This window comes from Mchenga conophoros, linkage group LG4 (assembly GCF_057382185.1).
Source record: "Mchenga conophoros isolate Kocher_MC1m ecotype Shallow Benthic linkage group LG4, M_conophoros_male_GT1.1, whole genome shotgun sequence".
Taxonomy (NCBI): Eukaryota; Metazoa; Chordata; class Actinopteri; order Cichliformes; family Cichlidae; genus Mchenga; species Mchenga conophoros.
In genome coordinates, this window is record NC_140529.1 from 5448316 (window position 1) to 5469103 (window position 20788).

The 20788-nt window shown below is 43.4% G+C and overlaps 1 protein-coding gene across 1 annotated transcript; it reads right to left on the bottom strand.

Annotated features, from left to right (window-relative positions):
- Positions 1–14123: 14123 nt before the first annotated feature.
- On the bottom strand, positions 14124–20405 carry LOC146575377 (growth hormone secretagogue receptor type 1-like). The gene is made up of 5 exons (XM_085272547.1): positions 20235–20405; positions 17584–17759; positions 15641–16493; positions 14727–14893; positions 14124–14540 (listed from the first exon to the last, which is right to left on the bottom strand). Exons 1-5 carry the CDS (start codon positions 20365–20367, stop codon positions 14124–14126), a joined length of 1746 nt encoding a protein of 581 aa, XP_085128673.1. The 5' UTR covers positions 20368–20405.
- Positions 20406–20788: the final 383 nt, after the last annotated feature.

Below are 20788 nucleotides of genomic sequence, written 5' to 3' on the forward strand. Positions count from 1 at the left end.
CGCATGACTAAGTCAGGCAAGTATCTGTCTTTCCAATCTCGACACCAGTGTCAAGTAGTGCTTTCACTGCTAAGCCATTCAAATTACACTGTATGAGAGCTTTCTTACCGATTAGCTTAGCAACTGCCCCACGTTTAGTGTGTGGTGCCATAACACCAGACGTAGCAAGTGCCTCACCCTGCTGCCAGTTAACTACTTCTGATGTGACTGGTGAGGGGAGACTGGGTTTGCTACTGTTAAGGCTAGGTTGGGTCCTCACCTCCCTTAAGCGCTCACTGTAGGGCTCTCTTTTGGACTCAGTCACTGGGCGCCCCACTGCAGAGACCGGTTCACGTTTCCCTGGTTCTTAGATTTTTTTAAGCAGCCAACCACCCTGTGACCCTCTTCCCCACAGATGAAGCAATGGCAACAATCTGGACGGTTCTGTTCAACACAGTTTGGACACCCAAAGGTTTTGTCTTTTCTGTTTCTTGACCTGTTTTGTGAGTATGGGTTTGCTAGGTCTGAGGCTCGTGCTAGAGTCTGTTGTCTCATCGCCTCCACCAGCCCAGCGAGCTCATTAACTTTAGCTGTGAGTTCTTTAATCGGGTCAGTCTTGGTCGTGTCAATTGGTCGGTCTTACTTACTACATTCCTGGATGGTGTTGAGCTCAGACTGAGCACTATGTGCGCTAGTTGTGTTCTGTCGACGGGACGAGCCTATTCTCTTTTGCCTCTCACTTTCCTCGCTAGTGATTCTCATTATGTGGCGCAAGATTGTTTCATCACTCACCTCTCTGCTTGACAACAGAGGTTTTAACCTCTAATGTTACTAATGTTACTGTGCTTATACCCAAGCCCCTGGTAGACCGAGTGCAAGAAAACATCCTGAACAGTAGCTGGACTGTACTTTATGCCTGCATCAGACATTTTGGATGTGAAGAGGACCCGCTGCTTCAACCCTATCACCTGGTAGAGAAACTGCTGTGGTGTCTCACTCTCGCCTTGTGTCAAGTTTGTATGGGCTCAAAATGTGGTCATAAATATTTTGTACTTGTAAAAAAGATTTGTATGTGTAAAAAAGATTTGTGTGTGCGTAAAAAAGATTTGTATGTGTAAAAAGAATTTGTGTGTGTAAAAAGAATTTGTGTGTGCGTAAAAAAGATTTGTATGTGTTGTGGTGGACCACTAGAGGGCTCCACTCACACCCAGTGTAGAGGAAGTGTGTTCCTGTGTTTTGTGGCGCGATATGCGCAGTTGATGTTGGAGACGAATAAAGAAGGAGTGAGAACTGAGAGCTGTGTCGTTGATGCTTACCTCCACATTGGTGACCCCTGACTCGAGCATGCAACGGGCCGTAGATAACGCACACTCCGCTATGGATGCATCAGCGGCCGCCGGACCTCCGCCTCCTGTTGCAGCTACGTTCGCTGTGGCGCTGAAACTGCCGGACTTTTGGCTCCATGACCCCCCGTCATGGTTCGTACACGTGGAAGCTCAGTTCGCCCTTCGCGGCATCTCGGCTGACGACACGAAGTATCACCATGTGGTGGCCTCGCTCGACCCGCTGGCCACCCGTCGCGCGATGGCGCTCCTCTGGGACCCACCCGCCCAAGGGAAATACGCCGCCCTCAAAGAGCTGCTTCTTCGGCGCTATGCCCTCTCCGACGCCGAACGAGCCGAAAAGCTCCTCAACCTGTCAGGCTTGGGTGGCGGTACCGCGCTCGAGCTCATGGAGAACATGCTATCGTTGCTCGGGCCGGATGACGGTGGTTTCCTCTTCGTGCACCTCTTCCTTCGCCACCTACCGGCCGCCGTGAGAGCTGTCCTCGCGAACTCTCCGCTTCTGCCTGCGAAGGATTATCGCTCCCTGGCTGAAGAAGCGGATCGTATTCTCCTGGCTAGCCGCACTTTCGACGTTCACGCCCTGGCTACGGACACGCCGGCGGCACCTTCCACGCCTCCACCTGCCTCCCCCGGAGCATCCGCCCCCTTTCTGACGGCAGGGATTGCTACACGCCGGCACCGCGGAAAGAGCATCTGTTTCTACCATCAGCGTTTTGGCGACAGAGCGCGTCGCTGCCTTCCGCCTTGCGCTTTCACGGCCCAGGGAAACGGACCCGCCAGCGCGCCGTAGCAGCCGCGACCGCTGGCAATACAGAAAGGCTGCTCTTCATAGAGGACTCGCGCTCCGGGAGACGTTTTCTCGTGGACTCCGGCTCCCAGAAGAGCCTCCTTCCCCCTACCGCTGCCGACGGACTAGCAGCGAACTGTGGGCCGCAGCTCATTGCAGCTAACAGCTCTCCCATCAAAACGTTTGGGGAAAGGTTGGTGACTGTTTGTTTTCATGGCCGGGATTTCCAGTGGAACTTTGTTGTTGCTGCTAGCTCTGTACCTATTTTGGGTGCTGATTTCCTGTGTGCTCATGGACTACTTGTCGATGTCGCTAACAGACGTTTAATCGATGCTCTCTCGTTTTCTTCGCTACCCTGTTTTACTCGGGCCTCCGAGCCCCTGATTCGGGCTAATGTAGTGACCTCCGGGGATGCTTTTCAGCGTTTGCTTTTAGAGTTTCCATCGCTGTCTGTCCCTAATTTCTCTAGCACGGTAACGAAGCATGGGGTTGAGCATTATATTCCCACGGTCGGGCCCCCGGTGTTCGCGCGCGCGCGCCGCCTCGACCCCGCGAAACTGTCCGTCGCTCGGGAAGAGTTTGCAGCCATGGAGTGCCTTGGCATTGTACAGCGTTCGAACAGTGCATGGGCCTCTCCGCTTCACATGGTGCCCAAATCGGACGGTCGGTGGCGGCCATGCGGAGATTTCCGCCGTTTAAATGATGCCACGGAGAATGACCGTTACCCCATCCCCCACATTCAGGATTTTTCTGCCAATCTCGCCGGAACGTCGATTTTTTCTAAAATTGACTTGGTGCGGGGGTATCACCAGGTTCCCGTGCACCCCGAAGACGTTCCTAAAACCGCTGTCATTACCCCCTTCGGCTTGTTCGAGTTTTTGCGCATGCCGTTTGGCCTGAAAGGTGCCGCCCAGACCTTTCAGCGGCTGATGGACTCCGTTTTGCGTGGGCTGCCGTTCGTTTTTGTTTATCTGGACGATATATTGGTGGCCAGCTGCTCAGCGAGCCAGCACGAGTCCCATCTGCGCCAGGTTTTCCAGCGTTTGGAAGCGCACGGCCTGATCATCAACCCTTCCAAGTGCCAGTTTGGGTTGCCTGTTCTGGATTTCCTCGGGCACCGCATTTCCGCTGAAGGTGTGGTTCCGTTGCCCGACAGAGTCCAGGCCGTTTCGGCTTTCCCGCGTCCCACGTCGGTTAAAGCGTTGCAGGAGTTCTTGGGGATGATAAATTTTTACAACCGCTTTCTCCCCAGAGCTGCCCACCTGCTACAGCCACTCTATGCTGCCTTAAAAGGTAAAACAGCCAAAGATCCGGTTGACTGGCTGCCTGAACGCGTCCGTGCGTTTTCCGCAGCCAAGTCTGCGCTGGCTGACGCCGCCCTGCTGGCCCACCCGCTTCCGTCGGCGGAGATCGCGTTGACCACCGACGCCTCGGACGTGGCAGTGGGCGGAGTGTTGGAACAGCGGGTTTCAGGTCTCTGGCAACCGCTCGCCTTTTTCAGTCGTACGCTCCGGGATGCTGAACACAAGTACAGTGTTTTTGACAGGGAGTTGCTGGCCCTGCCCCTCGCGACACGGCATTTTCGTTTTTTCCTCGAGGGTCGCAACTTTGCTGCGTATGTTGACCACAAACCTTTGACGTTTGCGATGTCCAAGGTCTCTGACCCATGGAGCGCACGCCAGCAGCGCCAGTTGGCGGCCATTTCTGAGTTTACCACAGACATTCAGCATGTGGCTGGTAAGTCCAATCACGTCGCTGACTTCCTTCATCACCACGAAGGAAAACAGTCTGTGGTCGTCCGAGTTTGGTGATTTTTGTGTCACAGGTCTACGTGTTTAATACAGGGACTTCCACAGCCTTTTCAACAGCGCTGCGGACCGCGGGGTGGGGGCGGGCAGTGTTTTGGAAATGACAGTCTTCATTACAAAGCTTTCTTCGTTATGAATTAGCATACATGTTTTTATTGAACATTTGAAGAACTAGCAAAAAAAACAAACTCTTGTAGAGGACATAAAGTCAGAGATAGAAAAGACAAGGAGCAGGTGCATCTAGTACAGTTAGAGCTGCTGCAAAAACCCACAGAGCCCAGCAGCCAGCGTAACAAATTCTGGATCCTTTGCTTTTAGTTAGCAGTTAGCATTAGCAGCGTATCCTGCATCCGATGTGAAAGGACTTTTATGCTGCGCACTGTGACTCACAGCAATGGTCCTGGGTCAGCCCTGACTTTGTGTTAAACTAATCCTAAAGTAATAATGTTATTTCTAACCACTGATATACAGTACCACAACTTTATCCTTTCAACAGCTGCTGAAAGTTAGGGGACCTAGCTGCTATCGGATATTTATATAGCGATCCTCCAGCTTCAAACGGTATCACCCTTCAAGGACCTGCAGTTCAAAACAGCGCCCCTCCGACAGCCAAACCCATCTGTTCTCTGATTGGATTGTTACATTTGTGATTGACATGACATTGACCAATCAGATGAAGGGAAGAAAAATAGGGTCAAAAATCCATACTTGTAACTTGCAGGGTTTTTTTTTCTAAGTCCACACACAAATCTTTTTTACGCACACACAAATCTTTTTTACACATACAAATCTTTTTTACGCACACACAAATCTTTTTTACACATACAAATCTTTTTTACGCACACACAAATTCTTTTTACACATACAAATCTTTTTTACGCACACACAAATCTTTTTTACACATACAAATCTTTTTTACGCACACACAAATTCTTTTTACACATACAAATCTTTTTTACGCACACACAAATCTTTTTTACACATACAAATCTTTTTTACGCACACACAAATCTTTTTTACACATACAAATCTTTTTTACGCACACACAAATTCTTTTTACACATACAAATCTTTTTTACGCACACACAAATCTTTTTTACACATACAAATCTTTTCTACGCACACACAAATTCTTTTTACACATACAAATCTTTTTTACGCACACACAAATCTTTTTTACACATACAAATCTTTTTTACGCACACACAAATTCTTTTTACACATACAAATCTTTTTTACGCACACAAATCTTTTTTACACATACAAATCTTTTTTACAAGTACAAAATATTTATGACCACATTTTGAGCCCATAAGTTTGGCTCTACTATCTGGATGAAGCTTACAACCACCTCAGCTTTCTCAGGGGGAAGACAGATGGCATTACACAGCCCAAAGATGGGCTGTATACTGGCTGACCTCACCCTGGGGACCGGCATGGGTGCCGGGGCAGACCAGACATGGACGTCCTTGGTTTAACAGGTTTAAGAGTGAACTGACGTGGGGATGACTGAACCAAACTTGACAAAAGCTGAACTGACAGAACCTGAACTGAGTGTCTTAGACCTGGTAACATTGCTCACAGTTTTTCCTTTAACAGCACTTACAGGCAAGTGACTATTGTCTTTGATTTTTCCCTGTTCAAAGGGAGCTATGTCATCATAGTGTGTGAATGTGTGTGTGAATGGGTGGATGACAGGTTGTGTAAAGCGCTTTGGGGTCCTTAGGGACTAGAAAAGCGCTATACAAATACAGGCCATTTTACCATCATCCAAAAGAGAGATTCCAACAGTGTCTGGGGTGAGTTTATTATTCTTTTCAGTCATGGGTTCAGGAGGAATGTGTGAAAGGCAGTCCTTATAAGTCACCACTGGGAGTTGCTCAGCAGGTGAAAAGTGACGGCGGCGTGAGCATTGCTTCCTCCAAGGCAAGGAAGCCCTGGGCGTACAGCTGAGCCTCTGACATGCGGGACGGCAACGCAGAAGCTGGAGCGTCGGAAGAAAAACGGAGCACTCCCACCTGAAGCGGCTGAAGCTTGGGTGCGACTGGTGGGGGTTTTCGGCAGCTCCAGGGACCTTTGTGAGCTAGCCAAGTTCCACAGAATATGCGCTCACAATCAGGAGTGCGCCACGGCTTCCAGCGGAGCTCTTCATCCAGCTGGGCGAAGGCAGCCTCACGCATACAGCTGTAAGTCCGCTGGGTCCATGTTCTCTCACAGTCTGCCGGGACAAACTGTGTGAAGTGCGAAGAGTGGACCCAGGTGCGGACATACTAAAACTCAACTTTAACTGAAGATGAGCTGTTTATTAAGGCAGACAAAATGGTACAAAAATAAAATGGCCAACAAAATGCAAAACTAAACAATAACCTAAACTGGGTAAACTAGAAAGGTGAAATGAACCATGAAAAACCCTGGTGAATAGAAAAACAAACAAGAAAGACTCTAAACATGGCAATGTCATATGGAAACCGGAAAGCATGACATGGCGTGGAAAAACCACAGACGGTCCACCAAGGAATGGCTGAAAACACACAGACTAAATACACAGGAGGTGATCAGGGGAAGTGACAACACATGGGGAAACAGCTGACACACATGAACATAACGACGTCACGGGGGAGGAGTAAAACTAAACACACTGAACGTAGAACACAGGACCTCTTCAAAATAAAACAGGAAACATAATGAGACACAGACGTGACAACATGAACTTGACAACATAAGACACACAGACATGAAACACATGAGAGGCAAGGGAGACTTAAACATAGAGGAGAAGACACAAAGGAAATCTAAGAAACAATGAACTACAGCAACAACCTGGGCATGACAGGAAAGAACTTAGGTAACTTAAAGAACTTAAATATAAGACAAAAAACATCAAAATATATATACACTCAAAACGCTGAGCCAAATGGCCCAGGATCGTGACATATACTCTGGAATCAAAAGTATTATAAGGCTACAATTTAGTATTTAAGTGACTAAAAGAGTGAGGAAAAGAGGTAACTTCATAATTTGATAACTTTATAAATTTGAGAGATTTGTCATACGCATATGATTTGAAAAAAGACAGCTTCTTTTTCACATAGTTCTCAAAAAAAGACCTGATCTCATAGCAGAAATGGCCTGGAATATTGATATAATCAAATCAATTGTCCCTTAGCCTAAGGCCAGTCTGTCCACCAAACTTCAAGAAATCCATTTCTGCTGGCAGACAGACTAGCATGGAAGAAAGCATAACCTCTTTCACAAGGGAGATAAACCCTCAACTGTGAATCAAACAAAGGCATTTATATCAGTATCTGACACCGCAGTATATGAAACGTCATATATATTACATAAAACACATCAGCCTCTATTAAACTACATGAATCAACATGATAGCCCTCTTCCTTGTGTGTGTGTGTGTGTGTGTGTGTGTGTGTGTGTGTGTGTGTGTGTGTGTGTGTGTCTTTGTCTTTGTCTTCATTACATTTTGAGAACACTTACAGCACACTCCAACTCTGTAAATTAAAGAAAGAAAGAGAACCCTGTCAAATTGTCAGGGTTCTCCCCACAATACCAACCAAAGTTTTGTGCTTTAGTGTGCTTAGGAACGTTAATACAGTATTTACACTTGGTGGTGTAAAATGGTTAAGTGATGACGTGACGAATCCTACTTCCGGGCCTAAAGTAGTCTGCGTTTAATATGGCTTTTGTGTTGTTAACATGTTTAATGTTTTATATTTTCTTCTATCTCAAAAAGCTCCTAAAACAGTCAGTGATCACTGTTGACCTCCCTCGGCTTTTATTACCGCTAATCATTTATTTAAGCTCAGTTTTTAAAACCTTAGGATGTAACTACAGCCCAGCCCATGCAGCAGTATATGAATGACTAACCTCGTATTGTGGATGGATTATCTCAGTTGTTCTCCTGGCTGAAGTTTGGTCCTTTTACAGCATCCTGCCATGCGATTACATTTGTTCCTGACCACCGAGAACACTCACGCTAACTTTTATCGAGTGGAAAAAAAGTTAGCTTGTTTATATTATGCTAACAAAGCTGTGTCGCTAGCGGTCACGTAGCACATCATTATATACCAGCTAGCCCAACTTCAGTAACCCTACAAACGTCACTGCTGTTTAGTTTTCTGTCTTCATTTATGCTGGAAGTGATAACAGAGCTGTACGTTTGAATTTGTTTCCAAAACCCTGCAGTCAGGACATGCTATATTGTATTTAGATAGAAGCTAGCGAGCTAACTCCCTGCTAACTTCTAACTCCGTTAAATGTCATAAATTCCGTTTTCATGGATGCCTGGATGTTAAACTCAATTGTTACACCTGGTAGAGCAGAACGCTGATCATTTTATTAAAGATGAAAGACTTTAGACTGTTTTTCAACTCTCAGTAATGCCATAGTGATCGTTTGATATATGGACCTGCAGCGGAGTTTAGGCCCAGACACGGCTAGTGACGTCAGACTGAACAACCGCATAGCATTGTATAAGTTGCAAACACACACTAAGCTAAAACGCACACATTGAAGCAGCAAACATCACTGGAGGCTCTTAGATTAGTTGCTGATAGTAAGTTTCTTAAACAAATAAGAAGATAGGTGTCACATTGAAAAATGCCTGAGGATCTTAAATTCAATACTATTAACAGATAAAATATGTTTTAGTCCTAAACTTATGCTAGTAATGCATCAATAACCGGCTTTTTCTGTCTGCCTGTGTATGCTGGAGATCCAAATGCTAAGCTAATTACTTAGCCATGCTTTTCACATCTGTATTTATTAGCTGCTAAGCTAAAGTAATATAAAACAATGTTCCAAATAGTCAATATATATAAGAAGACGTACTGGACTTGAGTAACTCAGATTTAAGTTTTCACATTCACGCTTGAACGATTACATTTATTTGTAATTTTGATTTTCTTCTGCTTAACTGAAATCTGTTGATGGTTGCAGGGTAGGCAGCTTATTCCAGATGTACTTTTCCCCAGCAACATTTTGCAGTTTTTTCCAGAAGATTTGATTTGTTCCCAGTGATGGGAATAACGGCGTTACAGGTAATGGCTTTAGTAATGGCGGTACTTTTTTCAGTAACGAGTAATGTAACTAATTATTATTGCAATCGTTACAACGCCATTACCATTACGAACAAAAAATGCGGTCGCGTAACTATTTTTCAACAAACAGACGGTTGAAGCTGTGTTCAGCTTACCGCATCTTATATCAGTTGCTGTAGCAAGTAGCTGTAAGTAATCTGGGAGCTGCAGCTTTAAGCAGCTGTGCGCTCCCGCAGGCAGCAATCGCTGTCTGACAGACGATCACTTTTTGGCACAACACCTGCAGCTAGGGGCCAAAATGAGTGCTGCTGTTTAACTGAGGAAGAATAAAGTAGTCGTGGTAACCCAATCACATGACCACTTTAAGATGACAGGGCAACAAGGTGATATATGCCAGTTTTTACAGTACATTGTGTTATGATGAACAATATATACGCGTGTTTTTTCCTGAATAGTTTCGTCACGTTTACTGTCTAAGGACAGCAGCGAGCACTCTCTGCTTATGAGCAAAAAAAATAAAACAAAACAAAAAACGTGTGTGGGAAAATGCACCATGTCGACCAATCAAAAAATAATATGGCGACATGACATTTGGCTGTTTAGGAAGAGGGGGAAGATTTAGGAGTGACGGCGAGAGAGAGAGAGCGCGAGTTTTGAGATGTGAGAGATTTGTGACGTTTAGCGTGTTTGGAGTGTGTAGTTAATGTGTTGTCTTGTGTAGTTAGTGTGTAGAGTTGTGGATAGTTTTGTGTTGTGTCAGAACAATGAGGTGACTGCTGTCTCCAGGTAGAAACAGGAGTGATACACCTGCTGCTGTCAGACCTGCAGGTATCAGGCTGTGATGTTCTCCTTTATAGTGGACAGAAATTATGTTTTTGGAGTGGCACAAATATTTGTGTGGCATCTTATTGAATGCAGAACAGCTGATGGTTATGTAAATAGATGTGGTTATTAAAAAAAGGGTAAAAGGTAATTGGCTGCAAATAACTTTGTTGTTTGCAAAACTTGTGCATATGATTTTAAACTTTAAAACATTTAAAGTTATGAAATATGATTCATTAAACATGTTTGTGGTTGTTACAGTAAAAAAATTACTTTTTCTACTCTGATTTTATGTTTTTTGTCTGATTTTAGATCAGTTGTGTTAATACAGTATGTCAACATGAAAACATAACTGTAAATTCAGACACGTGAGGTTGTGCTGGAAAGGCAGCTTAGTTGGCAGCTTAGTGTCTCACCTTTCTACTTCTGTTTCTTCCCGTCTAACGGTTCCTTGTCCAGTGCTTTCTGGACTTCCAACAGTTCCTTCATTGTATTTTCAAGTCAGGATAACTGCTGGATTCTCTCAAAGAAAAGATCTTTGCACACATAAGGAGACGTGCTCAGAAGATGTTGGCTGTCTTTGGATCTACCTTTACACGTGAACAAACATTCTTACTTATAAAATTTCACAAGTCCAGGTACAGATCCTCTCTCTTGGCGATGATCACCTGTCCAGTGTCCATTGTATTTCGACCTCTTGTTGCACTTATTCAAGCCTAAAACAGGCAAGTATTTCTTCACTTAACAAGAAAAAAATAACTGAAAAATACCAGATAAACTAAAAAACTAAATGCAAAGTTGCAACAGCACTTCAAATCTTTAACATTTTGCCAGAACATGCACATTTTGTTTACAGGTCTCTGGACGTAACGTTTTCAGTGGCAGAAACGTCCAGATGAACAGAATCAACTTTTGGAGATTTACTTACCTTGATTATTGAGAATGCATCAAGACATTTTGTTTACAGTTGTTTTTCTGGATTTGATTAATTAGTGATAAAATGTTTGCATTTTTACAATGCCTGTCTCATATTTTCATTCCCTACAGCATCCACTGTACAGCTACAGCTTTATATAATAATAATTTATGTATTATGGAGATAAAAGTAATATTATACGAAACTGAGTTCAGCTTATTGGTGCAGCACTCTACAAGAGTCCCAGGAGCACCTCGGGAAAATTAATTGCCTGCCTTTGGTTTGAATGGTACATAGAGATGTAGCCTAAAGTCCAGTTATATCGAGCATGACGCTGAATCATGCTGGTTCAGCACCTATGATGCAGTTATATAACAGAAACCCAAGTCTCAAAATTATGACTTCTTACTGCTAGTTCAGCTCTTAACCTGCTGAGTTATTCAGCCACTGAGAAAATATGATGATATTATGGACTAGAGCTACAGTTTGTAGTTCATAGACTCACCAAAAAAAAGCAAATAAGCTCATCATGTGACACACAGTGACACCAATTTAATTTACAAGTGGATGAACATAAATAAGATTAACATGTTTCTTACATTTAATAATAATAAGTCTTTGTACACCAAACAGATGTACCGCGTTGTGATCATACAAATAGTCAATATAATTGTTGACTGTGGGAGAAAAAAACAAACATAATTATAAATCAATAAGACTAACAGAGATGACAGAGGAGACATGACACTCAAATATCCCTAATAGAACTACTGGGGATTGTTTCACATCAGCAAAGATGGTGGTACAGTGGAAATAAAAGTTTCAGGGAAAAACATGTTTTAACTTTTTGACATTCAGCTGGTCATTAATAACTCATCTAAAGTTAGGATTCAGGTCTGGTTAACCTTCTCAGGTCTGAGCTATTATAGGTGGTAACACTAACCCTGTATTTAGGGCTGCCACGATTGGTCGACTAGTCACGATTACATCGACTATCAAACTCGTCGACGACTGATTTAATAGTCGACGCGTCGTTTGAAGCTTTGTAAGATCCCAAAAGACGCAGGAATAAGTAGCAGGATTTAAGAGTGTAATAACGAACTGAAACAGAAGATGGCAGCACTGCATGTACAAGGATGCCAGCTGCCGTTAAACCCCGAAGAAGAAGAAGAAGCTGTGTCCCAGAATTCATAGTGCGGCCCACCTCAGTTTCCAACAATGGCGGCAGCTATCTAGTTTTAATATTACTCTTATTATTCTTTCTGGGTCACAAAATAAACGTTTAACATATTTTCAGGCGAGAATGTAGCTGTGTAAACCTCAAATATCTGCTCAGTTTATCAAGACACCACATATTTTCAAAAGCGCTCCGACGTTTTCGGAGACGTCTGTTACCCACCAGCTCGATAGCGAGCCGGGGGCGAGGCTCACTAGAGCCGTGAGAACACCGGACTCCCGGCAAATCGTTTTCAAACCCACCGCCGTCTTTCGCTACTCAGGTTAAACATGATACATAAGTCACTTAGATAACTTAACAATGTTATTGTTTGGCTTTTTTCAGTGTTTTATTTGTTCCTGAGCAAATCGGTTTGTCTGAGATTAAAGTTATAGTTTTTACACAGCTGAATAAACGTCAAGCAGACAGCTGATCATCAGAAGTGTGAGATGCTCCAGAATTTACTCCGGTGTCCTGTTATATTTTAGATAGCAAGGAGTTTATTAAACTTCACTGAAACAATCTGCAAACTTCATTAAAATTCAATAAACTCTCATCTTGTCTTTATTTTTAGTTAGCACAAACACTTAAAGCTGTAAGCTAATGATAGTTATATAAGAGCAGATGCTGCTGGTGCAATAAGCTGTACGTTTTACGTCCAATGGATGATGATCTGATTAGTCGACTATCAAAATAATCGTTTGTGGCAGCCCTAACTGTATTGTAAAGATAGGAAAATGGAATTTTTAGGAAAACCAATCCAAAAGATTTTTGACAAGGTTCCTGGAAGTATTCCATGATGGCTCCTGAGTGAAAGTATTGCTGTGTCCAAATTCAAGACCTGCATCCTTCGAAGGACCCGGCCTTCACGGTCAACATAGGCCGGGTCCTTCGAAGACCCAGAAGGCTGGAAGTGCGAGGCTGTGAAATGGGACGGTCTAGCCTTCAGATTTGTGTCACCGCTGTCTCAGTGGAGTTTAATAAAATCAGCCGTCTGCTCCTTGCTCCCTAAAATATAACAGGACACTGGAGTAAATTCTCCAGCATCTCACACTTCTGATAATCAGCTGTCTGCTTGACATTTATTCAGCTGTGTAAAAACTATAACTTTAATCTCAGCCAAACAGATTTACTCAGGAACAAATAAAACACTGAAAAAAGCCAAATAATAACATTTTTAAGTTGTCTAAGTGACTTATGTATCATGTTTAACCTGAGTAGTGTAAAACCACGGGGTCTGAAAACGATGTGCCGGGAGTTTCCGCCTGCTCTAGTGAGCCTTGAACCCCGGCTAGCTATCGAGCTGGTGGGTAACAGACGTCTCCGAAAACGTCGGAGCGCTTTTGCAAATATGCAATGTCTTGATAAATCGAGCAGATATTTGAGGTTTACACAGCTACATTCTCCCTGAAAATATGTTAAAAGTTTATTTTGTGACCCAGAAAGAGGAATATTAAAACTAAGTAGCTGCCTCCGTTGATGGAAACTGGAATTGGCTGCACTATGAATTCTGGGACAGGTTGGGCATCGAAGGATACAACTGACCCATCCTTCAAATCTGGGGAAATGAAGGACGCATTTGTCGGACGCATTTGTCGGAGTCTTTGAATTTGGGCAGCTTTCGTCGCCTGGCTGTGATGTCATCGGTCTACAAATGCGGCCTCTGAATTTGGACACAGCTTATTTGGACTTTGGCTGAAGTCTATGCGAGCGGACTCTGGATATAAAAATCTAGCCCAAAAGTCTAACTGAATTAGCATCACTCATTTTTAGACAAAATAAAAGACTTAGTGTATTTTCATTGTGCATAGATTTTTTTGGGTGAAACAAACCGGCTATGTAATAATGCACAGGCTAAAACTGGACTATGTGTTTTAGCCTGTGCATTATTGCATGAACTATTCCATGTACTGATGAAATGCCATTCACAATATTTTTGCCCAGTATATGAAGTTCATGTGGAGGTTTTCTTATACATAAATTACATAAAGAATTAAAACTACTTGTGCTAGAATTGGTCTAAGCATAAGCATTAATATGCCTTTTTTAATTTATGCCTAAAATATTTTTTATTAATAAATGTCAACATTCTCAATTTGTGGTACAGTACCACATTGTAATGAAAAGAAATTGAGGTTTGTTTGATTGTTTCCTCTTTTTTGCTTGCAGTGGGTGCATCCATTTGTTTTTTGCCATCACAAAGTGGTTGTGGAGTGGTGCACGGTGAGCGTGTGCATGCGACGAGCTTGTGCGTGAGACTGTGTGCGTATGAGGCTGCGTACAGCGTGTCTGTATCTGGCAGACATCAGGTTGTACAATAAAGGATTGACGGCGGCACTGAGGTAGAAGAGCACGGAGGACACAAGATTAAAATACTGAGACAGATAATATAAAAAGTACAAGTGTGTATCAGGGGGTGCGTATGTGTCGCTGAAGACTGTGTCATTGTAGGTGTGGTCATAGTGCAGCTCTGTAGATGCTGCAGAATAGGCAGTTGTGGGGATGGGAGGCGCTGTTTCAGGTTTGTCATGTTGGGACTTTACGGTAATTGATAGCTTACTTTGCAGGCTGTGTGTGATTGTGTTTGTGCTTCTTTGCAGTTGGTTATGTGTGTTTCTGTTGTCTGGTTGTGTATTAATAACATGAGCCAAAACATTTTTATTTTGAGTGTGTCCATTATGTATGTCGGTCTTTTCATGTCGCCCTTTTGTGTGTGACATGATATGAGAGTGCAAGGACAGTGTTTCAGTGTTTATGTCCAGGTCTAAGTGGCTAGGTGGGTTAGTAACAGTGGGTATGGTGACATCTTTTCTGTCCATGCTGACATGCGTGATAGTGTCTGACTGGGAGTTAGTGTCCAGGTAAGTTTCCTGTCTCTCAGTCCCAGTGCCCAGAGAAAGAGAAAATATGGTTCGACCAACATGGAACGGCAGCCAACACAAGACGAACGCCAAGACGATCACTCCTGAAGAAAAAAAGATGAGAACATTAAGTCAGAACCGCCAACGTTCCAGATCGAGTCCTGACCAATCACGGCACGTACTACATGGACTACAGTATGCAAACGTCTTTGCCCACCCCTCAGTTTTTTTATATGTTGTTTTAAAAAATGGAAAATAGGCACAGCCATTAATGTAACCATGTACAAACATACATGGAAATACAGGTCGAATGAGCGTCTGAGTCAGTATTAGGTATGACTGCCTTTATGAACTCTCTCAGGCAGCTTTCGTCTAATTTCTTGAAGCAGTCTTCAGGAGTAGTTCTCCAGGCTTTTTGAAAGCTCATCTTTGGATGTTTGTGACCCTTTGGTTCCATTCTGTATCAAGCTGTTTCTATACGGCTCCATGACGGACAGGCTTCCAAGAACGAACTAACCCATCAACAACTCTACCAACGTAAATAAAACAAAAAACAAAACTGCTTGAATATCCCCCCCAAAACAAAAAACATGTCTTTCACCTGGCCGCCATACTGGTGAGAATTTAAAAGAATTTGAAATTGTGTGTGTGTGTGTGTGCTTACATATCTTTGTGGGGACCAAAAATTGGAAGTTTACTATGCTTGTGGGAACCAACAGCCTTTATGGGGATAAAATCCACGTCCCCACAAGTTTGAAGGTATTTTTGAGGCTCAAAATATGCTTTTAGTGTCAGGGTTACTATTAGGTTATGGTTAGGTTTAGGCATAGTGTGTGTGTGTGCTTCCTCACCCAGCATTTTGACAGTGTTCCTGTGACTCTGGTCTCTACGGCTGCTTTTTGGGCGGAGCCACAGTGTGCGCCCAATCAGACTATATACCACTCCCAGAATGCAGAGAGGTACCAAGAAATACAAATTGGAGAGAATCATCATGGCTGACAACAGGCCAGAGGAGATGGCAAAATGTGTACAGCGGCACTCTCTCTTGTCAGTCTCTCCCCCACGGCCTTCATTGGAGCTTCCGTCCAGTCCTCCTCCCTCGTCTTCCTTTTTGTTTTGCTGCTCTCCCTCTAATCCCATCTTTCCGTCTCCCTCCCTTCCATGTTCAACTGTATGTTTTTCAAGTTTCATTTCACCTTTGTCTTCCGGTGGCCTGTTATCTACTTCTGCTGTTTCTGTCTCCACTTTTTCTCCGATCCATTTCAGTTCACCAGCTCGTTCCTCCCAACTCTTTGTCTCTTTTTCACCCCACTTTATTCCCTCTGGGCCTCCATCCATGTGTCTGCTTTCTTTTTCTCCTCCACCCATCATAAACCCTCCCTGATCTCCTTCCCTGCCTGTCCACCCCCCGTCTTCTTTCCATTGGATGAGCCCGAGGTCTTCTCGTCCAACGTCCTCCACTCCAACCATGACCAGCACTGGTGCGGCACTCACAGCCGCACTCAGCCAGAGGCAGCCTATGATGGCCCGGGTTCTGCGCCGTGTCACTACTGTCTTGGCTGTGATCGGCCAGCAGACTGCCAGGTATCTCTCCAGGGAGAGGAAGGTGATGTGGAGGATGGTGCAGAAGGTGCAGCACTCTGAGAGGAACATAGTCAGCTTACAGGCAAGGTCTCCCAGGGGCCAGGGCCGGGGCCTCCAGAGCTTGGAGAGACAGAACAATTATTTTCCTCTGATTGCATTTTATACCTTTTTTAACCTGTAAAGAATATGTGAGCAGTGCATAGCATGTCAACAGACTCAGATAAGAACAAGTATTTAATATTAACTCAGCTGCTTAGTTTAAATGAACATTCTGAAAACTACTTTATTAACAGAGTGCTGCCTTCCTCCCCTCACCCCAACCAGTCACAGTAGATGGCCTCTCCTCCCTGAGCCAGCTCCTGCAGGAGGTTTCTTTCCTGTTATAAGGGAGTTTTTCCTTCCTACTAGCACCAAAATTGTGTGCTCATAGAGGGTTGTCTGATTTTTAGGGTTGTCTCCATTTTCTCCACTGTAGGATCTTTACATTACAATATAAAGCACCTTGAGGCACCTGTTGCTGTGATTTGGGGCTATATAAGTACAAAGAAACTGTTGGAAATTCAGTGCTCAGCTCAGTCTGAAGCCTGTCTTTGAGTTTGTACGTACACAGACCTCGTTATGTAAACCATGTTTTACTGAGCGTCTGCCATTCTGACAATATATATGAAAGAAAAATTAAAAACTTATTAGGGCTCTTTATTATTGTGGCAACATATGGGTTAGTTGTAACGTTTGTTCTTCAAGCTCTTGGCGTCTTACAGAATCAAAGGCCAGATCTGTCTTTGCTTGTGTTAATTAAGTTACGCTGCACAAGGAATATGATAAAAAACCCATGCAACTAACAAAAATATGACTTGTTATTTATCCACATACTTAAAGTGATTGTGCCAAGCCTGCGATAGAAGAGTGATTTAAGATTTCTCTAAGTGTGACACAAGCTTTCAATGTAACAAGATTTAATTTAGAGGCAGGGGTCCCCCTGAGGGGAAGGCAACAATAACATCTTTAAACAATTACTAGAAAACACAAACAGGAAGCGAATCTATTGTGCCTGCTTTGTTCACCCAATGGAGTGATTTTCTGTGACTCGACTAAACCTAACTAACATCATGATCTGATTGCTTAGTGCCACAACGTGGCTGTAGGTCTGGTGTTCAGGCCAAAGTAAAGCAAGCATGCATTACAAAATATGCACTGTGTCAGTAGATACCTTATATAAATCCAGAGGCAGCAGCAGGAGTATCAGCAGATCACTAACAGCCATGCTGCTCAGGTAGAGGTAGGTGGAGGTTCTCATGTGTGGACGCAGCCAAACCACCAGAATTGTTAGTATATTTCCCAGGAGGCCAAATAACATCAGGGGGATGTAAATCACAGTCACGCACACTGCAAGAAGAAATAATTATCTGTTTTTATCAGATCTCAATTTGATCTGTTTCCATCTATCTTCCTCATATACATAACACACACACACACACACACATATATGTACATATATACAGGGCTGCACATACGTGGTCCGCAGGTGTGCATGCGCTGTCAAAATAAAAAACGTGCACCAGATAAGAAGTTGTCCGCTAGAGTGGGATTTTCATGGCACCACATCTCTGTGCGTTCATCATTTGTTTGAAGCCAGCTCACCTCCTGCAACCACTTTTCCGAGAATACGCGCTTCTTTTGTGGTTCGGACTCCTGACATTTGTTTGGAGGTGGAGGAAAACCAAAGTAATTGCTTAAAGGAGCTTCTTCGACATCTTTAAGAGTTCTAAACAAACTCTGTCCTCCTCCAGAAAATCTTATGTACGCAAACGCGCGTCGCAATTTCTTATGTGGTGCGCGTCTTTTATTTTGACAGCGCATGCGCACCTGCGGACCACTTATGTGCAGCCCTGTATATATGTATATATATGCGTGTGTGTGTGTGTGTGTATTTTTTTTACATATTGTATAGATTTCTTTACAAATAATTCAATGAAACTATAGCCAGCAGCTGGTTAGCTTAGCTTAGCACCAACCATAGACTGTACATAAAGGTGGACATGCCTTTTCAGCACAGATAATAAAAAGGATCAACATTTCCAGATACTAGACAAAGAGTGTAGCTAGAATCATGTCCTCATATTACCACCGCTGCCTGCTTGATATAATGAGAAAACGACAAGGAGAATGCTCTAATAAGGACGTCATTAGAGTCAGACCTTTTATTTCTTAGAAGAGTTGCCCCCCTTTCCTTATCACTGACTGCATACAAGGAGAAAATAAAACCAGTCAATGATAAGGCCAGTGTTGCCAACTTAGCGACTTTTCACAACAAGCAGCGGTGCTGCCGTGGGCACCTCGCCCGTGCCAAAGTGCTCACGGGCGGAGGATAGTCCTCCCCCAGCAGGTGATTTTCACCCCTATGCGTCCAAACTGCAAATGAATCGCACATGAGCAAAGCCGCTGCTCCCGCACTGACTGTAACGCAGTCAGTTCTTCTTTTACTCTTATGCTGTTTTGTGGATCACAAGGTTTAAAACTACTAATAAACACACAAACACACACAGAGTACCTCCACCAGAGCGCCTATTTCGGATCACAGCCGATCCAAGCCCGGGTAAAGGAGCAGGGTTGGAATTGTGACATTAAAAAACAATAATTGCTAAAAGAAATTTAATTTGTAGTTCTAAATAAACTCTAACTGCATTTTTTACTCACTTTATGTCTCTTCCACGATGTTATTTTTCTCTCCTACAACATAGGTTACAATGACGTTAGCATGACCAATTGTGCAAATTAGGCGATGACATCGTTTAGCTTTAAGCCAATAGCGATTTTCCTTAATGAGGAGTTGGCAACACTGGCTAAGGTTGCAGTGTCCCTCAGACTGACATTCAGGTCAGGCCCCCTGCTTGTAAAGTCTGGATTTAAAACATCAGCTTGAGCTTTCAAAACACAACTTCAATAACCATGTGTGGTGTTTCTTGTTATATACACTTTTATATACGCTCTGGACACAAAAAGTGGAAATGGAGAGTGCTAGCTAATAAACAAAAAAAGAAGAAAAGAAAAGGAAACCCTATATGTCATAGGTGTCAAACTCTGGCCCGCGGGCCAAATTTGGCCTGCAGCCTAATTACATTTGGCCCATGAAGCCATACCAAATTACTATTAGAGCTGGCCTACTGGTATTACACAGCTAATATATATATTGTTTAGTATTAAGCTTTGCTTGTTGCATATTCAGTTTTTCAGCAAAACGTGTTTGAGTCCATAAGAAAAGATTCATTCTTAAATCTGGAGGAATAAATATATTTCAATAAATATTAATGTTAGCCCGCGACTTTGTTCCAGTTTTGACCTTTGGCCCACTGTGTGTTTGAGTTTGACACCCCTGCTATATGTTAAGATAAGCAAACGAGCCTCTGGCATTAGATTTCAGTGCCTTGTGCCATGTTTACATCAGATAAAGTTTACTACTGATATTGACAAATTTAACTAACAGGGACATGTAACCATGCAAGCTTGCACGAACATCTCACAACACAATCCACTGCTGATGAGTTGCTTAGATGTGAGTTGCACAACCCATGAAACCAATCCTTTTATTTAGCCTAAAACCACATGTACAGAGCAAATCAGGTTCCTGGAGTGAATCAAGCAGTACTCAGCATCACCCAGAAAACAGCATTATACACCCAAACTACTTTAACACCAATGGAACGTAAGAGAAAATATGACTTTGAAATATTCAGATACCACAATTTCCTTCAATCAACAATTTGTTCTTTTTCTTTCTAAAGAGAAAGATGCGCTGTAGCTGCAGGTTTTTATTTTTATTATTTTATTTCTAAGACTACTTTTACAACTGTGTTTACCCACCTAATTCAATCAGTCCAAACATAGGTTCCTCCCAGTGGCACTCTTGGTTGGAGCAGTCCTCCGGGAAGCCAGACGTAAGGCCGCAGTTTTTTTCTCCACAGCCACGGCCCCCGTCTACATCCATCAAATCCATGATGGGTGGGGTGCGAGGGGGGAAAGGGTGGGCATCGACAAGAAAAGTGACAGCAGGAAAAGCAGCGGAGTATGTCCCCCGGGTTACAGGGTGCAGAGGTGACGCACGCTGATGGATTTCCTATGGCGCTCGATAGCGGCCGACGCTGACAGCGATGTTCAGGGGAGAGAAACAGTCCAGTTGGAACGAAGAAAAAACACATTTAGACGGGTTTACAAGACAAAGTGTTGGCGATGTAAGTGAGTACAGTTAAATTAAAGGTTAACAACAACATTATAGAGTACACACCAGTGTTTACATCGGCCCTGGCTCCAAAGTCACAACTTTATAACATCAAGAAAACCAGTATACAAATATGGGGACATGCATATTCAACACTGACTGTAATGGTCCGTTTCTCCAAGCAATACTTTTGTTACCA

Coding starts and splice junctions, on each gene's coding strand:
- LOC146575377 (XM_085272547.1), bottom strand. CDS start 20,367: ATGGATTTGATGGATGTAGACGGGGGCCGTGGCTGTGGAGAAAAAAAC. Junction 16,494..17,583: donor TGCCTCTGGATTTATATAAG/GTATCTACTGAC, acceptor TGTCTCTCCAAG/CTCTGGAGGCCCCGGCCCTG. Junction 14,541..14,726: donor TGGACAGAAAAGATGTCACC/ATACCCACTGTT, acceptor GACAACAGAAAC/ACACATAACCAACTGCAAAG.